Source organism: Oryctolagus cuniculus, chromosome 21 (genome assembly GCF_964237555.1).
Source record: "Oryctolagus cuniculus chromosome 21, mOryCun1.1, whole genome shotgun sequence".
In the NCBI taxonomy this organism is placed as follows: domain Eukaryota; kingdom Metazoa; phylum Chordata; class Mammalia; order Lagomorpha; family Leporidae; genus Oryctolagus; species Oryctolagus cuniculus.
This window is the reverse complement of record NC_091452.1, coordinates 28,887,986-28,900,137: the sequence shown is the minus strand read 5'-3', so window position 1 is coordinate 28,900,137 and position 12,152 is coordinate 28,887,986. Positions and strand designations below refer to the sequence as shown.

Here is a 12,152-nt window from a genome sequence, read left to right as displayed (position 1 = left end):
CGTACCTCGGATACCTGGGCATCTGTTCTCAGTGCTCCCAGGGGCCTGGCCTGGTGGCTCCAGCCCCTGCCCAGGCCTTACATGCAGTAGACTCATTTTGAATTAACTTAAAAATAATTTATTTTTCATTTTATGAAGAGAGAGAGAGAGAGAGAGAGATATCTTCTATCCACAATTCATTCCCCAAATGGCTGCAATGGCCAGGGCTGGGCCAAACTGAAGCCAGGAGCTAGGAGCTTCCTGCTGGTCGCCTATGTGGATACAGGGGTGCAAGCACTTGGGCCATCCTCCACTACTTTCCCAGGCCATCAGAAGGAAGCTGGATCAGAAGTAGAGCAGCCGGGACCTGAACTGGTGTCCATACAGGATGCTGGTATAGCAGGCAGTGGCTTTACCTGATACACCACAGCACATGTGGTGTGAGGTAGGGAGCCAGCAGTGATGGTGTGAGTAGCATTCCAGGGTGCCTGCTGTTATCCTTGGCTGTTTCTGGACAGCTGGGGCCTGCCGCCTGTGTGTGTGGCAATGAGGTCATATTCGGAGTTGTGAGGATGATCTTGCTAGGAGGGAATGTCTTGGAAAGTAGCCAATCGGGACCTGGCCCAGAGCTCCCTGCCCTGCCCCCACTTCTACAGAGCAATGGCAGACAACCCTCTCTCCTTCCAATCCTCCTGCAGTTCCCTCCATATCCTCCGTCTCCTTTCCCTCGCCCCTTTTCTTCCCTCCTTCTCCTTACTGCGACTTGACCAGGGGCCTTGCTGGCATGCTGTGCACCTGCTGCTGCTTTCTGGGGTACTCCCTGGGAGTAGATCTTCCACACTGCACCAAGATGGGGAAAGAGGGGCTGGCATGGCACAGTGGTTAAGCCATCACCTGTGACGCTGGCATCCCATATGAGCACCAGTTCGAGTCTCAGCTGCTCTGCTTCTGAGCAGAGCCTGGCACCACCGACAGCTGCTTATTTGGGATCAGACCTTGGAAAAGTCTCTTCTTTTCCAGAAGGGCTCGCCAGGTGCCAGCCCCAGCAGGTATCCCTTCTAAGCAAATAACTTCATTCAACACACTTGCAACTGTGAGGTGGGGACTCCCAGTAATTTTGCGATGCAGAACGATGAGACACTGAGTTTCATCCTCGGCCTACACTGCAGGGAACCTTCAAACAAGCTCCAGGGGGCTGTGCGCCTGCAGGGTGTGGGGGGGTGTGTCTCAGGATCTAGGGGGAATTTGGTGCAGAAGCTTCCAGAAGCAAGCGTCCTCCAATCCACAGTGACTCGGGCAAGGAGAACGTGAACGGGAAGTGTAAGGAGGGAAGCAGGTGTGCTTCCTGTGTGTGCCTCCAGGGGCCCCCGGCAGGCAGCGGCGAGGCCCAGACACACCCTGGGAAGGGCAGCTGCAGGGCACTGCACCGCACGAGCTCTGATACATGCACAACGCCCTGCCTGGCCACAATGGCCACGGCGACCTGGGTGGCATCAGAGACCACCACCCAGAGCCAAGGTCCATCCCCCAGCTGTGCTTCTAAGTCATGACATTCCTCCAAAACACTTTCCCGTTCCTCTGCCTGGGATTGCTCCCACTTCCAGTCTCTGCCCAAATGCCCGTGGCCACCCAGCCCCGCTTCTCTGCCCAGACAGACCTTGCCTAAGAGCTGATCTCAAACTGCTGCTCTTCCACCCACCACACCGCAGGCCCCACTGCCTCGCCCTTGGCCCTGGCCCGGCCTCTGGTCCTGCCATTGATGTGCCAGCCCGCAGACCTGCACTGAGCATCTGTGCCACCAGGGTGGCGCTCGCTGTTGTCTTTGCTCTGTCCTTGGCCCTTGCAAAAGCACCTGTCACTCAGCGGGCTCTTGGTCTCTGAGCCAGTCCCATGTGTGTGACACTGGTATGCGGATGGATGACAAGGGTGGGGGTGATCGGGGACCGCCAGCACTGTGTCCCAAGCAGGAGCCCCTCTCCCAGCCTGTACGGGACTCTCCAGGGCATTAATGTGACCTGGGGGTCAGAGGAGCCTGCTGCGGGCGCGGCTCCCTGCTGGGTGGAACAGGCAGTGGGCACCTTCCCACTGAGGGTCACTTCCTTTCCTGTCTCTGGTGCCTGGGTTGGCATGGGTAGGGCCAGAAGAATTGAGACGGTGGGGGTGGGCAGGACGCAGCGAGGGTCCCCCCCCCTTCCCTGCTGGTCGCTCAGTGACTCCCTGCATCCATCACCCCCTGGCTGTCCCTGTCCCTGGCTGTCTTCTCAGTCCAGGTCTTTCGGTGTGTGGGTCTCGGCCACTCCCAAGTCTGCTGAGCCACCTCGTGTCTTCCCGGGCACCAGCTTTCATTGTACTCTACCCACGTGGTGCCGGCGGCCTGGGCTGGGACCCGTCCAAACTCACATCACGAACCTGGCCTTCTCCAGGTGCCCGTGTCCAGGTCTCCTCCGGCAGTCGCCCGCCTCAGCTCAGCTGTCTGTCTTCTACCCGGAAGTACTTCTCCGACCCGCCCCCCGCCACCCCCCCAAGAGAAGGCCACTCCTGCTGCTTCTGTGACTCGGCCCCTGCAGCGCCGGCGTCCTAAGAGGCTGAGGTCTCCTCCAGTGCCAGATGTGTCCTGGGTCGCCCAGGCACCCAGTCCCAGGACGGCAGTGCCTGGGAGACCACGTGCACATGTGGGTGCACGGTCAAGGGCCACGCCCACCTCTGCCTCCCAGCAGCCCCCACCCCCACCCCTGGGAACTGGGCAAGTCGGCCAAGGCCCCATTTCACCCTCTCCGGAAGCAAAGAATAGGGCAGAGAAACCGAGTGAGCAGCCAGAAGCATGAAGCCGAGGAGAGGGAGTGATCTCTGGGGGGTGGGGGGCAGGCTGGGGCTGCTGTGGTCTCTGCACCCCCACCGCCTGACGGTACAGCGCCTCCGTGAGGGATGCGGCTGGGAGGAACGGTCCAAACAGGGCAGGGTCTGGGCGGAGCAGAACGCACCGGACGGTCGCTGTGGAAGTTTGGTTTATGTCCACGCCCCCGGCAGGAGGTCTGTGGCTCCCGGGCCCTCAGTGGAATTGCACCAGCCTCACGGGCAGGGGCGAGGGCAGCGGCGGGCTCCAGAGCATGTCGGCGCGCTGCACGGCCTGCAGCAGCGTCTGCATCTCGGCCTGCACCTGGCACAGTTTGTCCTTATTGACCGGCCCCCAGGAGAGGCCGTGCAGGTAGACGCAGCACTCGACCGGGATCGGGTAGAGAACGCGCTTGAGCTCCGTCAGGCCCGTGGCAGTGCGCTCCAGCAGGCTCAGGAGGCCGGCCCGCGACACCGGGTTGTCGGACAGGCCCAGGGAGCTGAGGCGGGAGCAGCGGCACAGGGCGGGCAGGATGGCGCTGAGGTGGGCGTCTTTCAGCCGGCAGTGGTTCAGGTCCAGGTGCTGTAGCGTCCCCGACACCTGCCCCAGCAGGGTCTCCAGGGGCCCTGGCACCATGTAGGACAGGTTGTTGCCGCTCAGGTCCAGTCTCTTCAAGCACGTGGCATGGGGGCTCTGGGACAGGTAGGTGACGTCGGTGTCCAGGAGGGTGCAGGAGCGGATCTCCAGGGCAAGCAGTGGGGCCTGCAGACAGCTGGGGAGGGAGGGCACAGCTGACTCAGGGGCGCATGGACCCCCGCCTGCCCTGGGGGAAGCCACTGAACAGCGGGTTTAGGGTCAGGCCCTTTGGTGCCCCACAGCCTGGCTCTGTCTCCACCGACCCACTGGCTGACCCCAGGTTTCTCTGCGGTGACACGGAGACCCACACGGCCCAGCCAGTGTGCCTGTTGCAAGGAGCTGCTTTGATGACAAAGAAGTCCTCAGGAGGAGCCGGTTGCTACTCGGGTTTGAGTTTGGGGACGCTGCCGCTGGCCCTGTAGTGTGCCAAGGGCTGGACTAGGATGGGGTATCCTGAGAACATCCTGTAGAAATTTCTAGAAGAGGGGCTGGCGCTGTGGCACAGTAGGTTAAGCCTCTGCCTGTGGTGCCAGCATCCCACATGGGAACCGGTTTGAGTCCCAGCTGCTTCATTTTATTTTTTTAATATTTATTTATTCATTTGAAAGGCAGAGGTACAGAGAGGCAGAGAGAGAGAGAGAGAGAGAGAGAGAGAGGGGTCCTCCATCTGCTGGTTTGTTCCCCAAATGGCCACAATGGCCAGAGCTGTGCCAATCTGAAGCCAGGAGCTTCTTCCAGATCTCCCATGTGGGTGCAGCGGCCCAAGCACTTGGGCCATCTTCTACTGCTTTCCCAGGCCATAGCAGAGAGCTGGATCAGAAGTGAAGCAGCCGGGACTTGAACCAGTGCCCACACGGGATGCTGGTGATGCAGGCGGCGACTTTATCTGCTATGCCACAGCACTGGACCCTGCTCCTCTTCCAATAGAGCTCTCTGCTATGGCTTGGGAAAGCAGCAGAAGATGGCCCAAGTTCTTGGGCCCCTGCTCCCGCCTGGGAGACCCAGAAGAAGCTCCTGGCTCCTGGCTTTGGCCTGGCTCAGCTCTGGCTGTTATGGCCAGTTGGGTGGTGAACCAGAGGATGGAAGATCTCTCTTTTTCTGTCTCTCCCTCTCTCTGTCTGTAACTCTGCTTCTCAAATAAATAAAAAATCTAAACCAGCTAGCTCTTTAAATCCATTGCGATTTTTGTTTTGTTTAACCTTATGGCTCTTTGGGGAAAGTCGCTGTGTTCCAGGGTAGATCCCAGCCATCAGCTGCACCCAAATCCCGGGTTCCCAGGGCTGTGCCTGGGTTCCACAGCGTAAGAAGCGCGGCCCCCCTGCCCTGACTGGACTTGGGGGGCCACCCTGGGGATCCCCGTGGGAGGCCCCGCCCTCCCTCACCTGAGCACTTGGTGGAGGTTGCCCGAGAGGTAGGAGTAGGAGAGGTGGAGCTTCTGCAGGTGGGCCAGCTTGCTGAGCTGCGACAGGAAGTAGGTGGAGGACTGCTCGCCCTCGGGAGAGAAGGCCCAGTGATAGTAGGCCAGCTTGAGGCTCTGCAGGTTGCAGATCCTGCCCAGCTGCGTGGCGAACAGACTCTGCTCCGAGAGCGCGCGGAACCAGTCGAAGACTTCCAGCTCCTGGACGCAGGGCAGCTGCAGCGTCCGCAGGATGCCTGTGAGGCTGCTGAAGGGCACCTCCTCGATGTGCAGCTCCCGACAGCACAGGCGCAGGGCGCCGCCGCTCTGCTCCACTTTGGTCAGGAGGCCCGAGAGGAACGTGTCCAGCTTGAAGGGGCCACGCAGGAAAAGGTCGATGTGCAGCTCCACCGGCTCCCGGGGCTGCTTTGGCCCTCTCCTCGTGTTCTCTGCCAGCCTGGGCCCTGCCGTGGCCTGGGGCGCCTCCGCCTTCACGGTCGATGGTAACCAAAACGGGAACCTGGCCAGGGCCTCCGAGACCCCTTTACTCTGGACCTGCTGGAAGTCCAGGGTCAGATCCAGCACTCTCAGTTCCGACCTCCTGCTGGGGGAGAGGCAGTGCGATGAGCCGCTATTGGAAGACAGGCACAGGCAGCCCTGGGCCGCTCCCGCATCCCGGCATCCTCCACTCTTGAATGGGGTTTTTTCTTTTCCTTCCACACTCAGGCCCCTCCCCAGCCCCATGCCCCAATCCCTGGGAGGTGGCAAGCCCACCCCTTCAGCTGCCTCATCGGCTGCTTGACCCAGAAACCCACAGCTGGGCCCTCGGCACTCCCCCTGCGTCGGCCTCCGCCTCTGCGCCTAGCCCTTGTTCCCAGCATCCCCCTCACCTGGGCCAGGCCCCGGGGCCCGGGCAGTCCTCCAGGCCGTCCAGCACGGCCTGCAAGCTGTCTTGTCTGGGCCACTGCACTATCAGGGAGCCCAGGCGCAGGAAAGGGAAGGGCCAGGCCTGCACCAGGGCTTTCACGGCCTTCTTGCGCCCCCTGGCGAAGGCTGCGGTGAGCAGCGGTGGGAAGAGGTCCACCGTGAACTCTTCCAAGGCAGGGATCCCCCAGGCCTCGCTGCTCAGCAGGCTGTGGGCTGCAAGTTCCAAGAGCTTTGGGAGGGCTGGGCTGCTCATCTCCGCGACCCTGGAGCAGAACAAGGTGGGGACCCTCAGAGCCCCTGTGCCAGCATCCCTCCCAGGCCAGCATTCATCCATCACAGGACCAAACACTGGCTCCACCCTGCATTCATGATTCAATCCCCCCAGGCAGGCCCTGGGGTGGGGAGTGGGGGTGGGGGCCAGGCCCTCAGGGTTTTAGAATCACTGGTGAGCACCTGCTCAGGACACTGTCCCCAAACTCCACCACGGCTTTCCAAGACGTTTCTAGAATCTGCCAGTCATCACTTCAGCTTTCACCAAATCACCAGGTGGCTCCCACCAGGAGGTGTTCCCCACCCTCACCTCTTCCTGCTTCCGGGTCAAAGTCAGGTCCCGCCGCTCCTCTGCCTCCCTTCATTCCGCGGCTAGCCCCTGGGCAGAGGTTAGCCTCTGTGCCTTTCCCCGACCCACGCACCGCTGTGCCCCAGCACCGGGCACTTCCACTCCCTCTGCCCGGAAGCGTTCTCTCCTAGGTGTCCTCGTGGCCTGCCCTCTCCCTTCATTCAATTCTCGGTTCAACTTTACCTCCTCCAAGAGGTCTTCCCTGACTACTCACGGGGGCTGGCACTCCCACCCCTCAGTGAAGAGCCTCGTCTATCCCAACCTGATGCCATGGCTCGGGCAGGACTTGGCTTCCCAAACACAGGCGGATGGTCTCACAGTAGTGGATTCCTGGCTGGCGGCTGGTAGGAGGTGGCACTGGGGGAGGTCTGTGGGTCATGGGGGCATGCCCCTGGGAGCTCCTTCTCTCAGGAGGGTTGATTATTTAAGGATTCTCCTGCTGCTTCCTGGCTCACGGAGAATGACTGTCCCCACACAGGCTGTGCCATCACCATCTTCTGCGAGATGCCAGACCCAAGGGGCTGCCCTGCCTTGGAGTGTGGGCTCTCAGACTATAAGGGAAGCAGTGGATGGAAGATCTCTCTCTGTCTCTCCTCTTTCTGTAACTCTGCCTTCCATATAAATAAATGAAATCTTTAAAAAAAATCTGAAAACAGTGTTGAAAATGATGGTTGCGACAGAAAAAAATCATAGACCACTCTCACTTAGAAATACCAAGAGTGATGAGGCGTTTAGCCTAGCAATTAAGATATGTCTTTACTTGGGAGTACCTGGGTTTGATACCTAGCTCCAGCTCCTGGCTCTAGCTTCCTGCCAATGCAGACCCTGGGAGACAGAGGTGATGGCTCAAGTACTTGGATCCCTGCCACCCATGTAGGAGACTTGGAATGAAATTTTTTTTAATATTTATTTATTTTACTTGAAAGAGTTACACAGAAAGAGAAAGAGAGACAGAGAGAGAGGAGGGGGGGAGAGAGAGAGAGAGAGAGAGAGAGAGAGAGAAAGAGAGGTCTTCCATCTGATGGTTCACTTTCCAATTGGCTGCAATGGCTGGAGCTGTGCTAATACAAAGCCAGGAGCCAGGAGCCTCCTCTGGGTCTCCCATGTGGGTGCAGGGGCCCAAAGGCTTGGGCCATCTTGTATTGTTCTTCCAGGCCATAGTAGAGAGCTGGATCGGAAGTGGAGCAGCCAGGACTTGAACCAGTGCCTACATGGGATGCCGGCACTGCAGGCAGCAGCTTTACCTGCTATGTCACAGCACCGGCCCTTGGATTGAGTTCTGGGCTCCTGGCTTTGGCCTGAGCCCAGTCTCAGCCATTTGGGTATTTGAGGAGTGAACCAGTGGACAAAAGTTCTTTTCTCTCTCAAATAAATAAATAAATAAGAAATATTGGGGCTGGTGCTGTGGCGTAACGGGTAAAGCCACTGCCTGCAGTGCTGGCATCCAATACGGGTGCCAGTTCAAATCCTGGCTGCTCCACTGCCGATCCAGCTCTCTACGATGGCCTGGGAGAGCAGTAGAAGATGGACAAAGTCCTTGGGCCCCTGCACCTGCATGGAGACCTGGAAGAAGCTCCTGGCTTCAGACTGGTGCAGCTCTGGCTGTTGCAGCCATTTGGAGAGTAAACCAGATAATAGAAGACCTCTCTCTCTCTCTCTCCTCTCGCTGTCTCTGCATCTCTATAACTCGGCCTTTCAAATAAATAATCTTCGAAAAAAAAAAAAAGAAGAATACATTCCTATCTGCGCTCATGTTGACTTGTCTATATTTCCTTTTGGTGTTAAGAGGCTGGGGAACTGTGGAAGTTCACATGAAGCTCTCCTTTATTTTTTCAATATTATTTATTTGAAAGAGAGAAAGACCCACAAGGAGGTGGGAGAGAGATTTTTTCCACCCACTGGCTCACTTCCCAAATGCCTGCAACAGCCAGAGCTGGGCAAGGCAAAAGCCAGAAGCCAGGAACTCCGTCCAGGTTTCCTACGTGGGTACAGGCACCTGCTTATGTGAGCCGTCACTGCTGCCTCCCAGGGTGTGTATTAGCTGGAACTGGGAATGAAGCCAGGACTCCCATACAGGATGTGGGTGTCCCGATCGGCATCTTAACGCTTGTGCAAACACTTGGCCCTGAGAGTAACTGGTCAGTAGGCAGGAAAAAAAGCAGAATCTTTCCAGACAGATGAAAGCATGATAGAAAGACACAAGAAAATGAAACCCAATGTCCATCAAATTTTCACTCCAGATGGTATATTGAAGCTGATGGCAGTGACTCTTAATGGCCAACAGTAGCTTACAACCTCTACCTTCTCTCATTTTCATTTGCACAAATTGATGAGGTGTGTACACTGTATTTCTAACCAAGTAATACCTTACTTGGATCCCACAGGTAGGAACTGGAGCTACTACTAGGGTTTTTTTTTTTTTTTTTTTTTTTTTTTTTTTTGACGGGCAGAGTGGACAGTGAGAGAGAGAGACAGAGAGAAAGGTCTTCCTTTTGCCATTGGTTCACCCTCCAATGGACGCCGCGGCCCACGCGCTGCAGCCGGCACAATGCGCTGATCTGAAGCCAGGAGTCAGGTGCTTCTCCTGGTCTCCCATGGGGTGCAGGGCCCAAGCACTTGGGCCATCCTCCACTGCACTTCCGGGCCATAGCAGAGAGCTGGCCTGGAAGAGGGGCAACCGGGACAGAATCTGGCGCCCCGACCGGGACTAGAACCCGGTGTGCTGATGCCGCAGGTGGAGGATGAGCCTATTGAGCCAAGGCACCGGCCTATTACTAGGTTTTCATTCTGCACACTGCTCCCTCCCCCTCTCTCCCTACCCCATGAAAGATACTCAACCAGGAGCACAACTGAGCGTTGTGTGTCAGTGTCTGCCATATAGCAAGCAGTTATTAAATGATAGTCATGAGGCCGGTGCCGCGGCTCACTAGGCTAATCCTTCGCCTGCGGCACCAGCACCCCGGGTTCTAGTCCCGGTCAGGGTGCTGGATTCTGTCCCAGTTGCTCCTCTTCCAGTCCAGTTCTCTGCTGTGGCCAGGGAGTGCAGTGGAGGATGGCCCAAGTGCTTGGGCCCTGCACCCGCATGGGAGACCAGGAGAAGCACCTGGCTCCTGCCTTCGGATCAGCGTGGTGCGCCGGTTACAGTGCGCTGGCTGCAGTAGCCACTGGAGGGTGAACCAACGGCAAAGGAAGACCTTTCTCTCTGTCTCTGTCTCTCTCTCACTGTCCACTCTGCCTGTAAAAAAAAAAAATGATAGCCATTATTTTGGAATTAGTAGGATTAGTATTTACTTGTGTATAGCCCAAGGTCCTGCTTAGGAGGTGTTCCAACTGTCTTGTTCAATGCATATACTTTAATATTACTTGGTGCATAGGTGCATAGGGGGATCCTTTCAGTGTTATCATCCCATAAGTCAATAACAAGTTAAGACGAGGAAGACGCAAGCTCTCACGGTTGAAAATTTTCAGCTCACCAGTGAGTGAAATTATGAGTTAGGCTAATGTGGTAAGAGAGTAACAAGGAAATAAGGCCATCCTAGTTTCTGGACAATTCTCTAGTCATGAGTCCACTGAGTGGCGATACCACATTCTGCAGTCTGACCCTCAGCACTTGCAATCTGAATGTTAGATTTAGTCAGTAGACACAGAATAATCTGGGCGCTCTGCGAGTGCTAAAATAGGTCATACTCACCAACTAATCTTTAATCATATTGGCCATTATGTGTGTAATAATAAGAAATATGCAATTCCATTCCATTCCACCTTGGTCCAGTTCCTTAGCCCTGGCAATGATAGTTTATTCTTGTTTCCAGGTTGATTGTTGGAAATCACTTTCCTACCCAGAGTCCTCCTTTCCTGAATCCCACAGTAGCCTATCAGCTACTTTATTTTTTGTAGCATTTGTCACTATCTAAAATTATATTATTTCCTTCTTGACTACCTGTCTCCCCTCAACAAAAATGACAAGTTTTTGGATATTCATTCACTTCCACGTCCCCAGCTTCTAGAACAGAACCTGACACATACTAGGAATTCAATAGGTGTTTCCCGAATGAATGAATGTAATCTGGGGGCTGCAAGTCCAAGCTGGACAAGAGCCAATTCAAGCTTTTTTCCTTCAATAGAGAAGTTAGTTCCCTTAAGATGAATTACACAATGATTTGACTTTTTCTGTTTCACACTAATCACACGAAAAATCAATCATGAGAGGCAGGTGTTTGATCAAGGCTGAGAAGTTGCTTGGGACAGCCACATCCCATGTTATCTGGGTTTGAGTCCTGGCTCAGCTTCCAGTTCCGGTTTCCTCCTAATGTACACCCTGGGAGGCAGCAGGTGATGGCTCAAGTACTTAGGTCCCTGCCACACACATGGGAAACTTGGATTAAGTTCTGGGGCTCCTGGCTTCTGCCTGGCCCAGACTTGGCTGTTGTGGGATTTTGGGGAGTGAACCAGTGGACAGATCTCTGTCTCCATCTCTTTGCCTTTTTTTTTTTTTTTTTTTTTGCAGGCAGAGTTAGACAGTAAGAGAGAAACAGAGAGAAAGGTCTTCCTTTCGTTGGTTCACTCCCCAGATCAGCATGCTGTGCCGATCCGAAGCCAGGAGCCAGGTGCTTCCTCCTGGTCTCCCATGGGGTGCAGGGCCCAAGCACTTGGGCCATCCTCCACTGCACTCCTGGGCCACAGCAGAGAGCTGGACTGGAAGAGGAGCAACCGGGACAGAATCCGGTGCTCCAACCAGGACTAGAACCCAGAGTACCTGCGCCGCAGGCGGAGGATTAGCCAGGTGAGCATGGCCCCGGCCTCCTCCAGCAATGTTTTGAGACTCCAGATGCGCCTGGGTCTCCACCTGTTGGCCACTTTTTTCCTGGCGGGATCTCTAAACATATTTAGATCTCAGCACATTATCACACGTTTGCATTTTGCTCACTCTTTTTGTATTTCTCCTAGTCTCTGTTCAGAACAGACAAGTTAATCCTATTTCTTCTATATATCCCTTATTTTAAATCAGAAGCAGATAAACAAGCACAATGCGGTCGTATTTTTCAAACCAGCCGAACAAAACGTAGACACTCGTACCTTAGGAGGGGAACCCATCATTTCTGGGTGATCACAATTCTGTAAGATGGCTCTGGTTACATGGACGAAGCTTCTGGAATAAACACAGTTTGGCACTGAGAGTTCGGCTCTCCCACTTACCAGCTGGGTGTCTCACGGAAGCTAAGCTCGCTTCCTCATGCACAAAGTGAGGATGTCAACAGAATGTTCGGTGCCGGGTTTTGGGTTGAAAACTCTTGTCTTGTGACGAAAGCCTGGGGATGCCAGCCTCTCCTCCACTCACTCAGCCCTATCTTTCAGCAGCGCAACCTCTCAGCAACAACAGCAAACCAACAAAGTAAACCCACCTCAGGACGTTTGTCACGAGGCTATTCCACGAAGGCAATGGCTCTGTGTAAGAACCATCCGAAGAGCCAGATCGTTGCTTTTTGTTTGTCTGAACACACAGAGGCCACGATGCTAGCTAGGGCTGTCTGTCTGAGCAGACCTGGGGTTCCAGAAAAGGGCGGGAGAGCGACCCCAGAGGCAACTCAAGGAATATTCTTTCTGCACAGGAGATGTCAGGAGAGCCTCGCTGTGGGGGGCCGGCTGGACCCACTTCCAGCCACGGCCCGGCGCGAAGGGTCCCGGAAGTGAGTCCAAAATCAAAATGGCAGCGGCGGTTGCCGGCCTCGGCCCGGCAAGACGAAACCGGAAGTCGGAAGCCG

At 55.7% G+C, this 12,152-nt stretch overlaps 1 protein-coding gene across 3 annotated transcripts; it reads right to left on the bottom strand.

The window, feature by feature from the left end:
* Positions 1-2,785: 2,785 nt before the first annotated feature.
* Positions 2,786-12,147, bottom strand: PRAME (PRAME nuclear receptor transcriptional regulator). Of its 3 annotated transcripts, XM_051826736.2 has the most exons (5): positions 11,793-12,147; positions 11,467-11,539; positions 5,735-6,034; positions 4,831-5,448; positions 2,786-3,584 (listed from the first exon to the last, which is right to left on the bottom strand). In XM_051826736.2, the coding sequence occupies exons 3-5, from the start codon at positions 6,022-6,024 to the stop codon at positions 3,029-3,031; spliced, it is 1,464 nt and encodes a 487-aa protein (XP_051682696.2). In that variant the 5' UTR covers positions 6,025-6,034; positions 11,467-11,539; positions 11,793-12,147; the 3' UTR covers positions 2,786-3,028. The 3 variants fall into 3 exon arrangements, with proteins under 3 accessions (XP_051682696.2, XP_008270405.3, XP_008270406.3); XM_008272183.4 differs by lacking the exon at positions 11,467-11,539 and having other exon boundaries at positions 11,793-12,146; XM_008272184.4 differs by lacking the exons at positions 11,467-11,539; positions 11,793-12,147 and having other exon boundaries at positions 4,831-5,445; positions 5,735-6,098.
* Positions 12,148-12,152: the final 5 nt, after the last annotated feature.